Source organism: Triturus cristatus, chromosome 5_1, assembly GCF_964204655.1.
Source record: "Triturus cristatus chromosome 5_1, aTriCri1.1, whole genome shotgun sequence".
NCBI classification, from domain to species: domain Eukaryota; kingdom Metazoa; phylum Chordata; class Amphibia; order Caudata; family Salamandridae; genus Triturus; species Triturus cristatus.
The window spans coordinates 74,294,114-74,316,251 of NC_140587.1; the positions used below are offsets into that span (position 1 = coordinate 74,294,114).

Sequence of the window (22,138 nt, forward strand, 5' to 3'; positions counted from 1 at the left end):
AATTAGCCACACTCTCTTCGCTCTCCAGCCCTTGTAAGTGGACAGTGCGCTCAAACAAGACAATTGTCTTGTGACCCTTTGAAGTAGGCTTGAAAGAGGCCAGATTGTGGCTAACACTCTCCGAGGCTTGTGATTGGTCTGTGGGGCCGCGCAAGGCCGTGGAAACACTGATAATCAGATCTGTTGACGAGAGGAAAACAAGGTAATTCAAACCTGCTATTGTGTATCTGTTGTGACAACTCACTGCACACAGGAAGCACAATGTTAGCCGTGTGAGATTCACAAAGTGATAGCAACCGAACCTATGGGCTCCATAAAGCCTATATGTATCTATATGTGACTGTGTGGCTTTAATATGCAGGCGTGTGCCCCACTGATAATGCAAATACTCACTGTACTGGAGACTAAATGTATCCCCTGACCGTCCTGTGTATGGCATACTGACCATCTGTCTGCAAACATTGCGTAATTTGTTGTTCCCTAATTACATGAAAAATCAGGAAAATAACCCCAAATTATGCAAAAAACTCCAACAACACTTAGGCTGCAGGTAAGTGTTTTAATTAGATGTGAAATTCAATGCGAGTGAGATTAATGTGCTTTAAAGATAAATTGTGACGATTTGTAATTTCTTTCCAGTAATTGTAAATGTATTGTAATTGTATATATGGCAACTTGCAAACTAGTATCTAGAATGCTGACATTTTTTTATAGACAAACCTTAATAAAATCCTTTTCTGAGAACTGACTTGAAATGAATGTTACTCATTCCATCTGCTGTTTTGCTAGTTACTTTTCCCTGCCCGGGATCTAAGTGCAATAGTCCGTATACAATATTTGTCTTTTCTGGCTGGTCACCCTGTAACAGAGCGCTGCCTCATGTTGTGAAAGGGGAAGTTGCTGCAGCAGAACAGAATGAAACATTGCCTGCTTTAATGCTTCTTCTCGTCCACCGCAGCGTCTTCTCGCCCAAAGCCTCTTCTCTGTCTGAGGCCCCTTCTTCGCCACTTGGATTTGGCCAGCAGCAGTTCCATCACCACATCTGCCTCCATCTCCACGACCAGCTTGATTTCCATCACCCTGCAACACCAGCTCCACCCGCAGGTTGATCTTTGCACCCAGAGAGGTAAGCACAGCATCCTATTTTAGTAGGCAATGTGATGGTCTCTCATCTGTTTCTCCAATTGTCTCTTCCTTACTTTCCCTGACTCTTTCACCCTGCGCCTTTTCTCAAGTCTCACCATCTCTCTTTCTCCCCACCTGTCTCAGGTGCCATTGTAATAATGTTAGATCAAAACAGGAACTCGCATATGAGAAATGGGAGTGGGCTCACAGACATTACTTGCAGTGATATTAGTGAGCTGCTGCTGTGTTACAATATTGAAAACACTATTACTAGCCATGATTACAAAATGTAAACACAGGTTTTTTTTTTAACTAATAGGACATCTCTCTTTTCTTTGTGAAGTTAATTGTCCTTGATTGATGGGTGCATTTTGGTTGCGTCAGATATGGCAGGGGCCACTGCAGGGGCCTGTGTTCTACCTAATGGTCACAGGTTCAAATCCTGGCGGGTCGTGCCTTTCATCCATCTGAGGTCGATAAAATGAGTTGGGTAGCAATAAACATCTGTTATTCAGCGCCAAGATACCTATGGGTAAACTTGTGCTTATATATACGTGTGTGTGCAGGCTATTTATTTCAAATCCCTATTGAGTGACACATTTCTTGCATAAACCACGGGCTTTAGGAAAGCCTCCTGTTTTTCATTTACAGGTTTGCCCATTACTTTGTATGTTTAAACAAAACATTACTTTGGTGTTGCTCACAGATCTGTTGCGAGAAGTGGTGTTGGTCCATCGGTCGTGACGTGGTGTCGATCCATCGGTCGTGTCGGTCCATCGGTCGTGGGGCGGTGTCGGTCCGTTGGTCGTCCGGTGGAAAATCAGATTCGTGGTCCTTGTTACTTTTTGCATAGTAACAAACTAGCTGGAGAGCTCTGCAATGGCCTACAACCCAGTTTCCAAGCCCTGCAAACGACCCAGATCGATACAGAGCGAACGCAGGACCTTCCAGGAAGCATGGGAAGAAGAGTACTTGTTTGTAGAATGCCCAAAAGAAAAAGCCAACTGTTTGCTTTGCAAAGAGAAAGTAAATGTTCTGAAGAGGTATAACCTGGAACGGCACTACAAAACGCGGCACTCTGGATACACTGCGAACTTCCCACTGAACTCAAAACTGCGATCTGCAAAACTGGCATCGTTGAAGCAAGCTCTTTTTTCCCAGCAGAAGATCTTCCTTTGCCAGATGAAGGAATCTGAGGCTGTAACAGAAGCGTCTTTCAAAATATGCTACTTGCTTGCCAAACATAAAAAAACATTCTCAGATGCAGAGCTTGTGAAGCAATGTTTCCTTTCAGCAGCCGAAATTATATTTGACAATTACACTAATAAGGCCAGCATTTTAAAGGAAATCGGTGCATTGCAGCTATCGGATTCCACGTGTGCACGCAGAATAGAGGCAATGGGACAAAGCATCCAGGAGCAGGTGATCAATGCAGTGAGAGAGTCGCTGTTCTTCAGCATTGCCATGAATGAGTCCACAGACATAGGCGATGTGGCCCAGTTATTAGTTTGGGTGAGGTATCTGGACCAATCGCTTCATCCCAAAGAAGAGCTCCTGTGCCTTTTACCACTGAAAGGGCACACAAGAGGAGAAGATATACTGGACAGCATGTGCAACTACTTTAAAACAAATGACATACCACTGAACACTCTTGTCAGCATAACAACGGATGGGGCTCCTGCCATGGTAGGCCATGACAGAGGCTTCGTATCTATGCTTAAAAAGAAGCTCCCAGGACAGACTGTGATAGACTACCACTGCATTATTCACCAGGAAGTATTGTGTGGAAAATTAAAGCATGGAGAACTGAATAATGTCCTAAAAGGTGCAGTGAAAATTGTTAATTTTATCCGTGCCAAAGCTCTCAACCATAGACTTTTTAAAGCAATGCTGCAGGAATCTGAAGCGAAATATACCGACGTCTTGATGCACACTGACGTGCGTTGGCTAAGCAAAGGGAAGGTTCTGGAGCGGTTCATCGCATTGCTTCCTGAAATTGAACTCTTTGTGAACAGTAGAGGCCAATTGTTCCCAGAACTAACGGATGTGAAATGGCTTATTATGCTCCATTTTCTTTCAGATATTTTCACACATTTTAATGCTCTTAATTTGACCCTGCAAGGTAAACAACAGCTTGGGTGCTCCCTCATGAATGGTATTTATGCTTTTGAAAGTAAGCTTGTGCTATTCAAAGAACAACTGGATGATAGTGACTTCACCCACTTCCCAAAACTCTTAGCTGTGATGCAGAGGTTTCCAAATGCACAAGAAATTCTGTCAAACTTAGACCTTGGTGCATGTCTTGAGGAAATTTCTGGGGAGATCAAACGACGATTTGCTCAATTCAGAGCCCTCACCCCTCTGTTCAGGCTGGTTGAAAACCCCTGGATGGTGAGTGCACGAAATCTTGATGTTGTTGCCCTTATTGGCATGGAAAGGGCTCAAGCAGAAATAGAGCTCATTGACATGCAGCACAATTCAGCCCTCGAAGCATCTTTTTTGGGGCAAGCACCCGAAGAATTCTGGAAAATCGTGCCCCCTGACAAGTTTCCTCTTCTTTTTACAGTGGCCCAGAAGGTAATTTGTATGTTTGGGTCAACATATGCTTGCGAATGTTCATTTTCCACAATGGGATTGTTGAAGAGCAAACTCAGAAATAAACTTACAGACATACATCTGGAGCAGCTTTTAAGGCTTGCCTGTTCCAACTTGGTACCCGATTACAGAAAACTAATCGGTGACATGAAATGTAAAATAGGTTCGTAGTGTTTGTCTTTAACATATTTATTTTTGGGACTCTGAAGCCTGTGCTGCACTGGGCATGTGCTGAATATCCGGTTACTGCAAATTGCCATGCAATCCCACTTAAGATTGCTATTGTCTGCTAATAAAAAAACATTATAAACATGTGCTCCATGTAGTTACATCTGCTTTGGAAATGCAGCATTGTCTAGTAATGGTTTGAAACGGCAGTGATTTCCCCCCCCCCCCTACAGCCCCGCCCCACTGACCCCGCCCCCACTGACCCTGCCCCCAATGACCCCGCCCCCACCAGTGCGGCCCTCGGCCAGAAACCACACTGTAAATTTGGCCCCCGAGAGAAAGTTTGTGAGTACCCATGTCTTATTGGAAATTTAGTAGTGCCAAACAAGATGCAATTCAGTATGGTTTCTCCTCCTATTTTCTTGTCATCGCCGGGTAATCCCCTTGTAGAATGGGAACCCTGGTTTGAAGGATTTGAAACGTATCTAGAAGCCATTGAAGGGGAGGTATTTACACAGAAAAAGAAGCTAGCTCTATTGTGCTATTCCTTGGGTACTGAAGGGAGGAAAGTACAAAAACATTTACCATTACAACTGTGATGGGTGAAGGCGATGCAGTGAACGAATATGCCTCTGCCATGAAGATGACGGTCAGAGGGTTTAAGAAAACATGGAATGTCATAATGGAGAGGCATAAGTTTTACATAAGAAAACATTTACCGCGTGTACTGGTGGATCTCAGGGTGCCAGCTACAATGTGATCAAAAAACGCTTGAGGATGAGATGATAAGGGATCAATTGGTGGAAAAGAAAAATAATAGGAAAATTCAGGAGACATTGTTAACTACTGATAATTTAAGTTTGGAGAAGGCTGTGGAAATAGCCAGGAGTGTAGAGACAACGGCAGTATACATGGAACAAATAGCCTTAGAAGCACAAGTGCATGCTGTGGTGATTGAGAATGTGTTGAAAAAAGCATGGAGAAAGGTGAAAGGAAAACAGAAAAGTTTTGGAAGTGATCTCAGTGTGCTATCTGCAAAATATCATTACATGGAACAAATGGCTTTACAAACATAAGGGCATGCTGTAGTGACAGAGAATGTGTTGAATAAAGCGGGGAGGAAGGAAAATAGAAAACCTCAAGTGTTACAGATGTGGTGACAGACTTCCTTTGGGCAATCTCACCTTTTGTCCTGCATGGGATAAATGTTGCCTAAAATGCAACAGAAGGGGGCATTTTGGCAGAGTTTGTAAATCCAAGGGGGCCAGCATTAGACCACAACCTAAGAAGATTTTCACTATTGAAGTGGGGGAGAGTCTGACTCTGATGAGGGAAATGTGTTGATGGTGAGGGATGATTCTGAAGAGGTATGTGTGACTTGGTGGCATATTGAGAGTGGGTGTAGGCATAATCAAAAGACCATTTTTGGCAAATCTAAATTTCAAAGGTTCCTATTTCGATGATGGCAGAATCCAGTTCACTTTTCAGAATAAGCCTGGGCAGAGTTTGCGGAGTTCCGCTGCGATGAACTCTGAAAAAGTGACAAAAAACCTCTGCCTCGCTTAGCGGAGTTCCACGAGCAGTGGAGTGAGTTAAGGTTATTCCGTTCACGGTGATTTTGAGCTCCAGGTGTTTGCCCCACTCTGTAAAATCATCGCGAACTGCACCATGCACAATGCAAGAGGGCGCAGGCTCCTTTCTGCTGCTTGAGAAGATTTTCTACTCAAGCAGCAGCTTTCTCAACCCGAACGTAGGGTTTCTCAATGCAAGTTGTTGTGACCTGCGGCAACCACTCGCATTGAGAAATCCAACTGTCACTGTGGAGAAATCTGACAAGGAGGTTGATTCTCCTCGCTCACCAATTAGACCTTGGCGAGCACGAGCAACAAAAAATCTCTCCAGGAGATGGATTTTCCTCGCCCGCCAACTTGACATTGATGAGTGCGAGCAAGGATAAAAACTAAGCAGAGCAGAGTTTTTGGGAGCTCCGTGTGCTCTGCAGAGTGTGGAAAACTCTGCATATTCTGCGTACATAGTGGAGTTCACCCGCCCATGGTTAGTCCAGAGGAGTGGAAGACATGTAATAATTCACATTGAGGCAATCTTATGTGAATCAACTTGCTTATGGGGGTAAACCAGTGGAAGTTTGGGGTGAATTTGATGGCACTATGAGTTTCAAAGAAAACAGCAAACATGGCATTATTTATGTAGCTAAAGATAGGTCTTGTCTGCTGGAGTGTTTACAGAAAAGGAATTTGGGCCTTATGTTTGATCTGAACAGCCCTCAGCAGACCATGTTGAAGAACGAGCGCATGTCTGTGTGGAAGAATTTCCAGAGGTGTTTAGTGAGAAACTTGGTAGAGTAAAGGGCTTTTCCTGATGTATTGTCTTGAAATCTGATGCATGTGTGGTTGTGCATAAACCTGGATGTGTACCCCTCCCTAAGAGAGAAAAATTGAGACAGGAGTAGGATTCTATGTGTGAATACAGCATTATCGAGCCCATTGAGGGTTTGTAATGGCTATTGCTGTATAGTGATGTTGGCTAGGAAAAGCAATGGGACTCTGAGGATGTGTATAGGTGTAAGGGGCCTAAATGAGAGAATATGGGTAGATAGACAACCCCTGCCCAATATCACTGAGATGTTAAATTCCTTGAAGGGAGCTAGGATTTTTGTGTTAGATTTGTCTCCGGCATATCACCAGATTACCTAGTGAGAGTCGTCATTTGACATCTTTTGTTACCCATGGTGGAGCAGATAGATTTAAAAATGTGGTTTGGCGTCTGCGATTTTCCAGAGAGTTGTTTAGGGGATGCTCAAGAGTGTTCCCCACGTAAAGTGTTTTTAGGATGATATTTTGGTCTTTTGGAGAGTTGAAAAGTTGCATGACAAAACGTTGGGAGTAGTTTTGACCATTTTGAAACAGAGACGGGTTACTCTGAGGGCTAGTAAGTGTGGGTAACCAAAGTAATCAGTGGATTATCTTGGTTATAGGCTGTTGACCCAAGGCGTGGAACCAAAGGAGAATCTTGTTAAAGCAATCAAGGAGTTCCCTATACCAGAGAATCAAGATCAGTTGCATTTGTTATTTAGAATGCTAGAATTCTATGCACCTTTCATCCCCAACTGTAGTGAGAAAAAATATCTTATGAGGTCTTGTTGAGTAAGAACTTGAGTTTGGAATTTGATTCCATCAAAAAGGAGTTGGTGAATGTGATTCCCCTTAAACAGTTTGAAACACGTGACCTGTCAGTAGTGTGGACCAATACCAGTTAGCATGGTTTGGACGTTGTTTTGTTGCAGGTAAGGGAAGACAGGGATGTGGTGATAGCTTTTGCTTTGCGTGCCCTCCAACGTTCTGAGTCAACCTACTCTGTAGTAGAACTTGAGGCATTGGCTAGCTAGTGAGGCGTGGAACACTTTAGAAAATACTTGCGAGGAACAGATTTTACCATTCATATGGTTTATATACTGTTGGTTAGCTTGCTTACAATTAAGGGGGCCAGCAAAGCAATTTCCTGCATTGCCAAATCAAGTTGTTTACCCAGAAGGGGTAGCAGGGATATCGGGCGGTAGTTGCTGAGAGATTGTTGGTCCAGCGTTTTTTTAATATGGGCCGTAAGCATGCTTCTTTCCACTCTGTCGGAATCATGCCTGTTTTTGTTGAGCAGTTAAAGATCTCTTGAATCACGGGGACGAAACAGGTGGCCAGAAGAGATATTATCTTGGGTGGACAAAGATCCCGGGGGAACCCAGACTTGGCTGCAGCCAGTGAGTTGTGTATTTCCTCTAACGTGAAAGGCTGGAAGCTGTCTAGTGTACAGGGAATGGCTTTTTACTGCTCTTCTTTAAAGATGGTGGTCTCTATGTCTTGCAGAGGAGCAGTAGGAAATTTTGTGTAGATGTGGGATATCTTTTCCTGAAAGAAATTACCCAGAGAGTGACAGAGCTCCTAGGATTCCACTGGAGATCGGCTGCATGCTTGTGGGGACATAAAATCATGTACTATACTGAAAAGGGCTTTTGGGGGAATGTCAGGTTGTTCGATTTGATTGATGTTAAAAGTCCGCCTGGCAGATTTAATATTGTGAAGGTATCGGGACAGAGCTTGTTTGTACTGTTCCTTATCACGGGGCTCTTTCCTTCTATGCCAGCGTCTCTCTAGACTTTGTTTTTTTCTCTTTTTAGTTCTGGTGTGAACAACGGGGCTGAAGTTGGCGATATGTGGAGCCGTGATCTTTAACGAAATCGTTGCTTCCAGTAGAATTATTGTTCTAGCTGGTCCCAAACTCAAGATAACATATTTAGCGGCATATTTACAAGCCTTGATTGCTACCAGACCGTCACTTTTTTGACATTGTAATGGCGATTCAGACTTTGCTGCTTTTATGTATGCGGCATTGTGCAACAACAATAACAGCAAAACACCAATGATTGTTTATGTGCAGGAATCTACCTGCTGCCCTGTGCTTCCTGCTGTCCCTGCGGTACATGCTGTCCTTGTTCCTGCTCTAGCCGGTACAGGTCCCTGCCCGGCACCCAGGACCACTAGAACCACCAACCAGGGCCACTAATGGAGGCCGCTACACGACCATGCAGTGTACGCACACAGTAAGCGTGCCGCCAATGTACCACTGGTCGGACAACACATAGTGCCAGGACCCGTAGCCCAACTGCCACCCGATGATACACCACCAAGAAACACCGGGACCGCGGATGCTGAAACAACAGCTGCGTCTTCTCCTCCCCACGATCCACCAGATAACCCTACACCTGCTGACACTGTCACTTCTCCTGCAACACAACCTATGAAAGATCCCGCACCACTCCTGACCACAAGAGAAATACCCTGCAACTGCTCCATTTTATCCTGCTCAACTCCTGCTCGCTCTGCACACAACACCAAAATCTGGTACACTATTACCATCCTCTCAATGGACGTCTCCTCGATCCCTGACATCATGACCGCCTCTCCCAAACCTCCTCGACCTCTCCATGGCATTAAACACAGTCTCCCACAATACTCTCATCAACAGACTCTACAACATAGGTATACAGAAAGACTCCCTCAAGTGGATCACCACCTACCTTACAGGATGTACATAGTGCATCTGACTGCCTTCCTTCACCTCCGCACCCAAAGACTTCATTTGTGGAGTGCCGTAAGGATCATTCCTCAGCCCCACCCTGTTCAACATCTACATGACCCCCCTAGCATAAGTCAACATATCCCACGGACTCAACACAATCTCCTATGCAGACAACACTCAATTGATCCTTTTGCTCCTTGAGGACCCCTCCAATGCCAAAACCAACTTCTGCAATGTCATGATCAATGTAAGCAAATGTATGTGAGACTAGTGCCTCCAACTCAACAAAACTGAAGTACTGATTTTGAGGAAGAACACCTCCACATGGGACTACAGCTGAAGGCCTACAGAACTCAGACCCACGCCCACTGACTGACCATGCATGTAACCTCAGCATCATCCCCGACAGCCAACTCACCATGAAAAGACAAGTTCCAGCTCCTCACAAGACTCCAGACCATACAGAACTTGGCAGTCAGACTCATCTGGGACCTCCCCAAGTAAACTTGCATCACCCTCCACCTGAGAAACCTTCACCTGCTCCCCATCCAGAAAAGATACTAGTTCAAGATCCTCACACACTCCTACAAAGCCCTCCATGACATATGACCGGCCTACCTCAACCATCGACTGAACTTCCACCAACACGCAAGACACCTGCGTTCCTCTTCACTTGCCCTCGCATGCCTTCTGCAACCGTTGCAGCAACAGCGGAGGCTGCTCCTTCTCCTACATTGCTTCCAAGACCTGAAACGATCTTAACCCCCCTCCCCCCTAGCTCCGTACAGCCCCCTCTCTGGCAGACTTCAGAAAGAGACTCAAGACCTGAATCACTGACAGAATATCGAAGGTCAGAATATCGACCTACAAAAATATCGCAGCAAGAATACCGAAGTCAAGAATATCGACATTCTATCCACATTATTGTAAGAAAAAAAATAGCGGAAAAAAATATTGATGTCAAAAATATCGTTGTTAAAAATATTGGGTTTTTTTAAGTTAAAAAAATAATGTAAAATAAAGTACATAATACATATAATTAAAATAAACATAGTTAAAATTATTACAAAATGTTTAAAAATTATAAGTACGGAGGAGGAGCCTAGCGCGTAACCAAGATGGCCGCGTAGGTGCGAAGCTCCCGAGGACCTCCGCGACCTCCTGAATTAATCCTGATTATATCCTGTCTTTGACGAGGGGACTGTGTCTGTGTACCCGAGCTGAGGCGGCACCCGTTTTCCGTTTTCGAATCGGACCCCGGACACTGGTGGGAGCACAGATCGAAGATTGCGGCCCTCTCCGCGCCGGCCCCCCGGATTGGAGTTGTGGGGCGATCCGGGGACAAAGCGAACAACAACGGCGGGCAGGGCTGGGCGACTCGCGTACCCCGCGCTTTCACTTTCGCTTTTGCGCCCTCCTTGCCCTCAAGCGAGGTAGGGTTGCGGAGCGGGGTGCGGTGGTGTGGCCTTGCCCCTGTGCCCGGCTGACCCGCCGGCTGTGAGTCGTCCTGCGGTGCAGTGGTCAACCCCCCCCCGGAACCCGTGAACTGGTTTATCGGCCCTTTCGAGGAGATTGGCACGACTTTGGGAGTGCGACATGTCCACAAAGCAAGATGGCGACCGGGCCAAGGTGAAATCGACCCGCCGCCGCCCGGCACATCAGTCAAACAGTATGGACCGCTACACCCTCCAGAAGGGATCCCCAGAGGCACAGCGTACATCCCCCGCGGGCCCGGCTGAGGCGTCTGCTCAGCCCGCGGATCTGACCCTCCGGGACGTCATGGGCGCCATTGCCGAAATGAAGGCCTCGGTGGACCAGCGCTTTGATACTCTGGCGCAGAAGATAGACTCGGCCCTGGTGGAGGTGGGCCTGGTGAGAGCCGACTTGTCTAAAACAAATGACCGGGTCGATTCCCTGGCCCACACCACCTTAAGTCTCACTACAGACGTGGCGGCCCTTCAAAAGGAGGTGCACCGGCTTGGCCAGGCGAGCGCCATGATGGACCGTCGATTGGAGGACGCCGAGGGTCGGGCCCGGAGGAACAACGTTCGTATTGTCGGGGTGCCGGAGGGACGGGAGGAGGAGGCGGCAGATTTGTTTGTGGAAGACCTGATCCTCACCCATCTCCAGCCCCGGGGGCTGAGTAAACTTTTTGCGGTGGAACGTGCTCACAGGGTCCCCGGAGGTAGACCTAAGGTCGGAGCTCCGCCGCGGCCTCTCATTGCCCGGATTTTTAACTTTCGGGACAGAGACGCTATCTTGCAGACTTCCAGGCTACAGGGACCGGTCAAGCTTGATAATATGGACGTGAATTTCTACCCTGACTTTACTCCGACGGTCCAAAAGCAGAGACTGAGTTTTCTCGGAGTTAAACGTCGCCTACGGGACATGAACCTTAAGTACTCAATGCTTTTTCCAGCTAAGCTGAGGGTGGAGGTGGATGGTCGCACGCATTTTTTTGACCGTCCCGAGGCGGCTGGGGACTGGTTGGATACTCTGCCTGGGGATCGGGGCCGGGGGGGTGGGGGGGGTGCGGTTGGCGGGGAGGGCGCACCGGATCAGAACTGAGGGGTGAATAGTAGGCCTTGCTCTGGACAACATTTTGGTTACCATTCACTGATCGGGTATGTTCCCCTCCTATGGAGGTCGTACGGGGTCCGTTGGGGGCTTTCCCTCCTCCTCTGGGGGACTAGTTAGTTTTTCATCTATGGGGCGACAGGCACACTGCACTTTGGGGGGGCTGTCTGGGCTCATGCAGGGGTGCAGGGAGGGGGGAGTTCTGTTGGGATGGGTGGGTGGGGGTGGAGTGTTGTTTGTTTGCACCGCAAGGCGAACCCTTTACTGTATTGTTGTTTTTGAGATGCTCTTTGGGGGACGATTGATGGCTTTCATGTATGATGGGGGGTAGGGACCTGACTGTGTTATCATGGAACGTTAATGGACTGGGGGATAGGATTAAGCGTGGTGTGGTCCTGCAGTATCTGAAACGAATTTCACCAGATGTGATCTTCCTGCAGGAGACACACCTTATAGGTAATTCCTTTCATGCCATGAATCGGAGAGGCTATCGCTTGGTGGCCCATTCGGGCTTCACCTCGGGCTCGCGGGGGGTGGGCATCATGATTAAGAACTCGCTCCCATTGGAGATTGATGAGGTGCGCCATGATGAGAGGGGACGTTACACTGGCTTGGTGGGTAGAATGGAGGGCAGAGTGGTCGTTTTTGTATCAGTGTACGTTCCGCCGGGGTTGCAATCTACCACGTTTGCGGACCTGGGGCGCCTCCTCCTTGACCTCCCGGATGGGCTTCTGGTAGTTGGGGGGGACTTTAATGCGGTGGCTTCAGGGTCTATGGATCGTCATCCCCCCAGGGACCTCCCCCGGGCACAGGCGTGGCTGTCCGGCCTCTTAGATACACTAGGATTGGTGGATTGCTGGCGACTAAAGCATCCCGCTCAGCTGCAATACACCTTCCACTCGGGTGCCCATGGTAGCCTCTCGCGGCTTGATTATATCCTTGTTCCTGCGGCCTATGCTGGGAGGGTGGGAGAGGTGCGCCATTTGGCGCGGGGTATTTCAGATCACTCCCCACTACTGCTGCATCTGGATGTCTTGCCGAGGGGGGAGGGCAGGGTGGCCCCAATTAATGCCTGGTACCTGCGCGACCCCACTATTCGAGCCGAATTGATCAAATCCTTGCAGCGGTACTTTGAGGAGAATGTGGGGTCTGTCCCTTCTGCCATCTCCCTTTGGGAGGCTTTTAAGGTAGTTCTTAGGGGGGAGGCCCTCTCCTTTATCTCCCATGCCCGGAGGCGCGAGCGGGAGGAGGCAACCCGGGTGGAGGCCGAAATTACTGAACTAGAGGGTGCCCTGGGGAGCGGGGTGACGGATGCCACATTGCATGTTTTACACCTCAAGCAGGCGGCCTATAGGGCCCTCGTCACGGAGGCGGCCAGGGGCCTCAGTAGAGAGCAACAGGAGCGACTGTATGATGTGGGTGATAAGGCTGGTAAATTGATAGCGTGGTTGGATAAAAAGGAGAGAGCGAGTCGTGTGGTTCCGTTGATCGAGAGGATGGATGGTGTATGTGTCACCGAGCCGGACGCCATTGTCTCCTGCTTCGCGGATTATTTCCGCGAGGTATATTCCCCGGTTTCTCCCTGCTCGGAGGAGGATTCCCATGCCCTGCTTCGGGACATCGCGCTGCCCTCCCTTTCGGTGGAGGACAGGGATTCGCTGGACGCTCCTCCCACCTCGGACGAAATTGCCCTTGCTATCCGCTCGGTCGCATCTGGCAAGGCCATGGGCCCCAATGGCATTCCTATCGAGCTGTACAAGCTGCGACCGGATGTGCTGGCGCCCCACCTGCGCGCGATGTTCCTGGCGGCCTGCTCGCGGGGTTCCCTTCCGCCGGACCAGCGTCTGGCCACGATCGTGGTGATCCACAAGGAGGGGAGACCCCGTGAGCGGGTCACATCCTATAGGCCTATCTCGCTCTTGAATGCGGAGCCCAAAATCCTCGCCAAGGTGCTGGCCAACCGGCTGGTCGGCGTGGTGGGCGACTTGGTCCACCAAGACCAGTCCGGCTTCATACCCCATCGTAACACGGCCCTTAATCTGCGACGCTTGCACGGGGTGCTCGCGCGTGTCCCGTTCGTGCGGGAACCGGCCATCTTGGCGTCCTTGGATGCCACCATGGCGTTTGATACGCTTGAGTGGCCATACATTTGGGCGATGCTGGCGAAGTTTGGCTTCGGACCGGGCTTCATCAGCTGGGTCAAATTGTTGTATTCCGGCCCATTGGCGCAGGTGGTGGTGAATGGACGAGTTTCGGCCCCATTCGCACTGGGACGGGGTACGCGACAGGGCTGCCCCCTGTCGCCTCTCCTGTTTGCACTGGCCCTGGAGCCCCTGGCGGAGTGGCTGCGGTGGCACCCTTCCATCCGTGGTCTCCGTTGGACCCCCGAGCATGAGGACCGTGTGTCCCTCTACGCTGATGATATCCTTCTATATCTCGCCTCCCCGCGTAAATCACTGATCGTCCTAGTTGATGTTTTGCGCTCATTCGGTCGCAACTCAGGCCTCGTCATCAACTGGGCGAAATCCTGTGTATATGTGCTTGCCGGGGAGGCTCCGGTCCTACCACGGGACTGTCCGATCCAGATCGCCTCCCAGGGGTTTCGGTACCTGGGTATATATATTACTCTGGACCCGGAGGCCCGCTACGAGCGGAATTTGCTGCCCCCCCTCCAGCGCTTGAAGGAGGACGTGGTGCGTTGGCGGCGTCTGCCGCTTTCGCCGCTTGGCCGAGCGGCCTTGTTTAAAATGATGTCGTTGCCGCGCTTTCTGTACGCTCTCCAGAACACTATGGATTTGGTTCCGGCGCGCTACTTCCGAGAGGTGGAGAATTTGCAGCGTCGCCTGTTCTGGGACGGGAGGCCACGTATCGCCTTGGCTAAATTGACGCTCCCGTGGTACGATGGGGGGGTTGCCCTCCCGGATATTAAACGGTATTACTGGGCCTCCCAGCTAGCTGCGATTAATCATGGCCTTTACGGGCCCGCCCTGAACCCGGCATTTGAAATGGACAAGATGCTCCTGCCCGGTGGCGACTACAATCGGGCGCTTTACTCTGGCACGCCGGACCCTCGCCTGACGGGACCGACGCATGTCATGGTGCGTGTATGGCACGCGGCTAACGCAGCTATGGGGTGGAAGGACCGTTTGACCCGGGCGTCACCGCTATATGCATCGGCGAGGTTGGGCTCCTTGTGGACCTCGAAGGGCTTCGAGAAATGGGACACGATCGGCATCAGCACAGTGGGAGATCTCTGGACGAGGGGGGGATTCAAAACTTTCGAGATGCTGCAGACGGAGTTTCAGTTGCAAGGCAGTGAGTACTTCCGGTACTTACAAGTCCGCCACGCGCTGGGCTCCGTCTTCCCGGATGTCGCGTCCATTCCGGAGTCTTCCCCCCTGGAGGACAGAGTGCTGGATGGCCATGTCCCAGACAGCACGATCTCCCTTATATACAAAAAACTGATTAACGACCGATCGGGCCTGCTGACTGGCCTCCGCGAGGCCTGGGTTGCCGATGGGCTGGAGTTGGACGACGAGGACTGGATGTCCGCGGTGGCTTCTCCGAAGGAGGTGGCCATCCCGGCTCGCCTTCGCTTCGTCCACCTTAAGATCCTCCACCGGGTCTATGTGACGGGGCCAAGGCTTCTACGTATGGGCTTAGCTGAGGATGGACTGTGTAAGCGTGGCTGTGGTGCTTTGGCAACTTTCTTGCATATTCTGTGGGAATGCCCAAAGGTGGAGCGATTCTGGCGTGGTGTGCATGAGGTCCTGCGAGTGGTTACGCGTGTCGTGCTGTTGCCTGAAGCGAGGAGATGCTTGCTGAATGTGTGGGAGCCAACTGACTACTCGGTTCCGCAGACGCGGTGGGTGACTCTGGGATACATGATCGCTAAGCGTGACATTGCTCAATTGTGGGGATCCCAGAGGCCTCCGGCGGTGTCGGCCTGGAAAGAACACATGGATTGGTGTATGTTTCGTGAAAAGGTGGTGTATGTTGCGAGGGGTAAGCCTGGGGCGTGGGTGAAAATCTGGGGCCCCTGGAACGCCTATCGCGGGGGTATTTGCGAGCCGCCGCTGCTGCCGGCTGCTTCACCAGCTCCGTCCCCCTAGCCGACCCCCTCCCCCAGCCATGGGCACGTGGTTCCCCAGTCCCTGATCTGTTCTCATTCCCCTCTTCAGAGTTTGGCGATTGGTTGGGGTTCCCCACTTAAGGAGCGCGTGCTGTCACTTGGGATTGCGGGTTGCCTTGCGGGTGTGGTTGTTTTTGTGTTGTTGTGTTTTGACAAAAGGAAACCGTATTGTTGGTTTGGAGTTATGTGGCCTGCACTACTGATATCTCCTGATTTACCCTTTTTGTACCGCCAAGAGATTTTTCTGTATGTATGTCATATGCTACTGCTACTCTAGCGGCCGGCCAGACGGTTGTAGGCCCATACTTGTAACTATTTGAGATTGTAATAAACGGTTTCAAAAAAAAAAAAAAAAAAAAAAAAAATTATAAGTACTATATATATAATGTAAAAATAAATGAAAGATATACATATAATATATAATATGTATACTTACTTATTAATATATTTTAATAATTATTTTAATAAATTATAAAAAAAAGTATAGATCATAAATACATCTATCCACATAAAACAATAATATAAATAAAAATGTAATAAATATATGTAACAAATTAAAAAAATTAAAATAATTTTTAATCATTTTAAAATTAATTATATACTACATTAGCTCAAAAAATACAGACAATATTAGATAGCGGAGGGAATAAAATTACTATTCCGACACCAAACAATGCAACAGTAGGGAAAATGTTGGATAGCGTAGGGGTAAAAATTACTATTCCCACCTAACTGAGTGCAACAGTAGAGTAAGGGGCCGATTCCGATCCGGGTCGGAAGGGCACCGAATGCGATCCGGCCGGAAAAACAACAAGCCTACGCGTGTTTTCCGGCCGACTCGTACAGCTGTACGAGCGAGCAAGTATGATGCGAGCTACGTGAGATTCACCGATCGAGTAGTTTCTGGGTCCGAACCTCTCCGTACATCTCGGTCGGAAGCTAACCGTGGCGTGCAATGGATGCGATTTACAACCGAGCCAGTAGGATGCACGTGTTGGACAGCCTGTGCGAGCCGGAGTGTCCGGCTCGCAAAAGCTCCCGGAGTCGGACTTCGGGGGTCCGCGTCAGACCCCCTGACACCCGCAGCCCTACGACTCGGACACAGGGGGAGACCTATGGGTCTCCCCAACACAGGCATGTACGGTGCGGATGGCACCGATGCGTACCCACTGTAGGGGGCGCACTTGTTCGAGACGTACCCATTCAGTCAATGGGAGTGCATGTACGCATCGTACAACTTGCTCCCATTGACTTCTATGGGAGTCAGACCGAACCGAGTCCGACAGCATACGTGCGCATCGTACTCGTTCGGTCGTACTGTAGGGGTCCGGCTCGGTCAGAAAACACTCCGGATCCGACTCGGTCGGAGTGCTTTCCGGCCCGGATCGGAATCGGCCCCTAAGTGTTGTATAGCGTAGGGTTGAAATTACTATTACCACTCCAAGGAGTGCAACAGTAGGGAAAGTGTTGGATAGCGTACAGGTAAAAATTACTATTCCCACTCCAATGAGTGCAACAGTAGGGAAAGTGTTGGATGGATTAGGGGTAAAAATTACTATTCCCACTCCAGTTAGTGCAACAGTTGGGAAAGCGTTGGATAGCGTTGGGGTTAAAATTACTATTCCCACTCCAAGGAGTGCAACAGTAGGGAAAGTGTTGGATAGCGTACAGGTAAAAATTACTATTCCCACTCCAATGAGTGCAACAGTAGGGAAAGTGTTGGATGGATTAGGGGTAAAAATTACTATTCCCACTCCAGTTAGTGCAACAGTAGGGAAAGTGTTGGATAGCGAAGGGTAAAAATTACTATTCCCACTCCAGTGAGTGCAACAGTAGGGAATGTTTTCGATAGCGTAGGGTTTAAATTAAAATACTTATTAATTAAATATTATTTCTAAAATAAATAACATAATAATTTATTAGCAAAAATAATAAAAACCAATACAATTAAATTAATATTTACTTAATTATAATAAATTACTTGCCACCTTATTCCCCTATAAACCAACAACCCGCTACACATAAACATAACACAATTAATTTAATTATCAATTAATCAATTAATAAAAATGTATTACCATTTTAATAATAAATTAGCAATACATTTATTAACAATTACAATAAATAAAAAATCAATAATAAATTAATTGAAATTAAGATAATTAACAATCAACCAATTAATAAAAATTAATTACCAATTAATAATTAATTAACAATAAATTAATCAGCAAGAATAAATAAAAACATATTAATTAATTAATTATAATTATTCTATAAACCCACAACCCGCTACACATAAAAAATAACATAATTAATTTAATTATCACCTAATCAATTAATAAAAATTCATTACCAATGAATAATTAATTAACAATAAATTAACAACAACAATAAATACAAAATAATAATACATTAATTTTTAATTAATATAATGATAAATTAATCAAAAATAATTACCAATTAATAAATTAGCAATACATTTATAATCAAAAACAATAAATAAAAACATATTAATTCATTAATTATAATTAAATTACTTCACACCCTTTTCCCCTATAAATCCCCAACCCGCTCCGATACTAAAATGCAAAATTCACTTTACAAAATTACTAATTTCTCAAAATGTAATACCTACATTTAAAAATAATTAAAATATATTACAAAAAATGTTAAACATACATATAAAATACATACTAAATACATAACACTAATATAAATATCGATATTATTAACAACGACATTTACATTACTTACTTCGATATAAATAAAAAAGATATTACTTACCTTAAGGTCGATATTCTGGTCAGCGATATTCTTGACATCGATATTCTGTCCCTACGATATTACAAACTCGATATTATTGTAGGTTGATATAAAAAATTCCATATTTTGAATGCGCACCTCAAAATCTGACACTTCAACGGAGACACAGAGCCCAGATACCACTAAGGGTGACAGTGATGCGCTTTACAAATGTATAGCTGATTGATTGATTTTATTGATTTTTCAGAGGTATAAAATGCACAGTGCTTGTCTTCCAATTTTTCCACTCTGTTGTTTTAGCACCCACTGTCGATGAAAGCCCCAATGGAGATAAATGTAGAGAGGGCTTCAATGACCAGTCTGCAGATGCCTGCACAACTGAAAAGGAGATTCTGTGCACCGGGCAGGAGAAAGCATGTGGCTTCCTCTCTGGAACAGGGGCCATTCCAGGTGACTTATACAGTTTTTTTGCAATTTTGAGTTTTCAAAGCCACTAAGGGGCCGATTCCGATGTCGGACGGACTCAGGTCCGTCCGACATCGGTCAGGAGCCGTAACCGACCGACCTGCTGTCTTCAGTTACGGCCCTGCTAGTACAATGCGACCGAACAGGGTTTGGTCGCACTCGTATACAAGACAATACAGGCATGCATTCCAAGCGGAATGCATGCCTGTATCCTTGAAAGCAGGGGTGCAGTTCATCCCTGCACCCTGTGGGCGGCACCCCAAGGTGCCTGCCACCGGGTGCAGGGGTACACAGAGGGGCACCATAGGTGCCCCCAGGCTGCCATACGGCAGCCTCGCACCCATGGGGGCCCGACTGGGGGCCCCCGAAGACAGTTTCCGACTGCCTTTTCGTGCCGGAAAAACCGGCACGAAAAGGCAGTAAAAAACTGCCATCGTACTCCCTCGGTCGCAAAGAGGTGGCCGGGGGAGTACTGGGAGATTTCCGGACGGCGGACGGGCTCTCCGAGCCTGTTGTTCGCAATCTGGAAATCCGTGTCGGATTCCTTTCCGACCGAGCCCATCGGAATGGCTCGGTCGGAAAGGAATCCGGTCGACATGATCCGAATCGGTGGGAAGGGCTCTGACCGTCGGTCGGAGCCTTTCCGACCGAAATCGGAATCGGCACCTATATGTCCAAACCAAGTAGCATTTTGTAAAATTGAAAGGCTTGTCCAATTCCCACAAATATGGATAATAGCTGGTTTTCAAGAAAAATCCATTCCTTCTGGAAGACTGGATAAAGTGCGCTAGGTTTTCATTCTCATAAAAACTGGTTGAACATTGCAAAATAAGTAAGGATGGGCGCAACTCGCGTAGTTCAATTTAGCGTAATCATGCAGAAAATACCAGAGAATTTTACAAGATTACTAATTACTGATGAGAAGAGTAATTCTACGATTAGCGCTATTTCTTAGCTCAAATATGCCCGGTCGTAAATCGCATCCATTGCACGCCACGGTTAGCTTACGACCGAGACGTACAGAGTGGTTTGGACCCGGAAACGACTCGGTCGGCGAATTTCATGTAGCTCGCATCGTACTTGCTCGCTCGTACAGCTGTACGAGTCGGGCGGAAAACACGCGTACGGCTCGTAGTTTTTCCGGCTGGATCGCGTTCGGTGCCCTTCCGACCCGGATCGGAATCGGCCCCTAAATGTAACAGAATACGAATAGCGAGTGCATCAAAAGGTAATGCGGAAATTTCAATATTACTCTAATTACTCCGAAGTAGTTGAAATTCCTCTACGGCCTAAAAATACAGCACAGGCGGGTCATCGAAAAAAAATATCGCCATGCCAAAATATTGTGTCCAAAACATCATGATATGGAAATATTGTCAGTAAGAATATCGTTGTCTTAATATCGATTTTAAGGTAAGTAATATCGATGTTTAAAATATCAAATTCATTATTATCGTTTGCAGAAATTTAGGCGCCTATTACGATGGAGGTCGGAAAGCTTTCCGACCCCATCATCGCTTTCAATTCAGACCGGATAATTATGTATCAGCCGTCGGAATTGAAACCGGCCCAACATTCCGGCTGGCTTCCAACGAGCTCAAGGAGCTCGTCGGCAATTCAGAACCAGCTCGTAATCCCAAAGGGTGAAAGTTTCTGGCATGGGTTTGCCTTCTAGCCTGTCCAACATTGAAACCATGAAGGAAAGCATGTTTGGAGTTCCACAGCATGGCCCCCTTGTGTGTGTGGCCTTCGGTTGGGGCCCGAAGGGGCACCTGTGGTGTCCCCCTTTTGATCCCTGCACCCTGTGGTAGGCAGCTTGAGGTGCCTGCCATGGGATGCAGGGATGAACAACACCTCCCATTTCCCTATGGAAGCATGCATTCCGCCCGGTTGACTGCCGTAATGCATGCTCTTATAGGGACATTTTGGAATGCGACTGAACAGTGTTTGTTCAGTTCCTAATTAGGCGGGTGAGACCGTGTCAGGCGGACGCAAGTCCGACTGACATTGTAATCTTCCCCATAGTAGTTTAAAATATAATTTTAAAAATTTTGTTATGTATTTATGAATATATTTTAAATGTATATGATGTGAAATTTTTGTGTAATTATTGTTTATGTTTTTTAATATTTTTGTTATATTCTTAGGGCTCGATTCCGATATCGTTCGGAAAGCCTCTGAATCGGATTTGTTTTTTCCGGATCTGATTCGAAGCCCATGTTTACGACCAAATCGTACACAGGTCCGAACGACCAAGTACGATGAGAAGATTGTGAATCTTTTTGGGCTCGGAACTGCTCCGTACGTCTTGTTCATAGCTGAATCATGCAGCGCAATGGATACGATTTCTGACAGAGCGAGTACAATGCATGATTCGAACAGCCGCTCCGTCTCGGTCTCAGCGAGATGAAACACCTGTCGGAAGCATACTTTGGGGGGCTGTTGCAGGCCAACCTTCATCTGGGCCCTCTGAATCTGTCACGGGGGTGCCCATGGGTCCCCCCGATCCAAGCATGCACAGTATGGCGGTCACCATGGGGTGTCTGCCACAGGGTGCACGCTTTTCCCCTCCCACCACTTTTTTGCTATGGGAGCCTGTGTACACGTCTGTATGCAGGCTCCCATAGAGTTCAATGGAAGTCTTCACACATATGGCTAGCGGCCATCTTAGCCTAGTCAAGGTCGTTAAGGCAGGGTTGGAGACAGATTGTGGATCTATGATGGCCATTATGGAATGTAGTGATTCAATGGCTGTGTATAGTATGGCGAAATGGACTAAAGAATATTGCATATTACACCCGTTGAGGACTACTATTACGCTCCTCCAACTCGCGGTACAAATATTAGAGGTACTGATTGCTGGTGTGTATCAAACACATGTTAAGTCTCTTATAATAGGTGTAAATCAGTGGCTATGCATTATTAAGCCAACCGAATTTAAGTAAGAGACCTTTCTGTCCATCAATTGACTACACATTTACTGACTCAACTAGAGGTATAGTTGTTATATTGAGATCATATTTCCTCCTCTTCTATGTTATGCAGCATTGTTCTCTTGAGAGTTACCAGACTGGGGCTGGCGACTTACCGGTTAATTTATACATCATTTTTGATATCCCTGACAGGACACTAACAACTGGTGTTCATTTTTATCGCGCCAGAGATTGATGAGGCTTAACTAAGTAGGCCATTAGGTGAGCATTACACCGCACTATGCTCGAC

The 22,138-nt window shown here is 47.3% G+C and overlaps 1 protein-coding gene across 1 annotated transcript; it reads left to right on the forward strand.

Moving 5' to 3' along the window:
• Positions 1–2,307: 2,307 nt before the first annotated feature.
• LOC146830214 (zinc finger BED domain-containing protein 5-like) lies at positions 2,308–21,326 on the forward strand. Its single transcript, XM_085603702.1, has 3 exons — positions 2,308–3,709; positions 18,752–18,901; positions 21,064–21,326. The coding sequence occupies exons 1-3, from the start codon at positions 2,308–2,310 to the stop codon at positions 21,324–21,326; spliced, it is 1,815 nt and encodes a 604-aa protein (XP_085459828.1).
• Positions 21,327–22,138: the final 812 nt, after the last annotated feature.

Coding starts and splice junctions, on each gene's coding strand:
- LOC146830214 (XM_085603702.1), top strand. CDS start 2,308: ATGAAGGAATCTGAGGCTGTAACAGAAGCGTCTTTCAAAATATGCTAC. Junction 3,710..18,751: donor AGTGGCCCAGAAGGTAATTT/GTATGTTTGGGT, acceptor CTGTTGTTTTAG/CACCCACTGTCGATGAAAGC. Junction 18,902..21,063: donor TGGAACAGGGGCCATTCCAG/GTGACTTATACA, acceptor TTATATTCTTAG/GGCTCGATTCCGATATCGTT.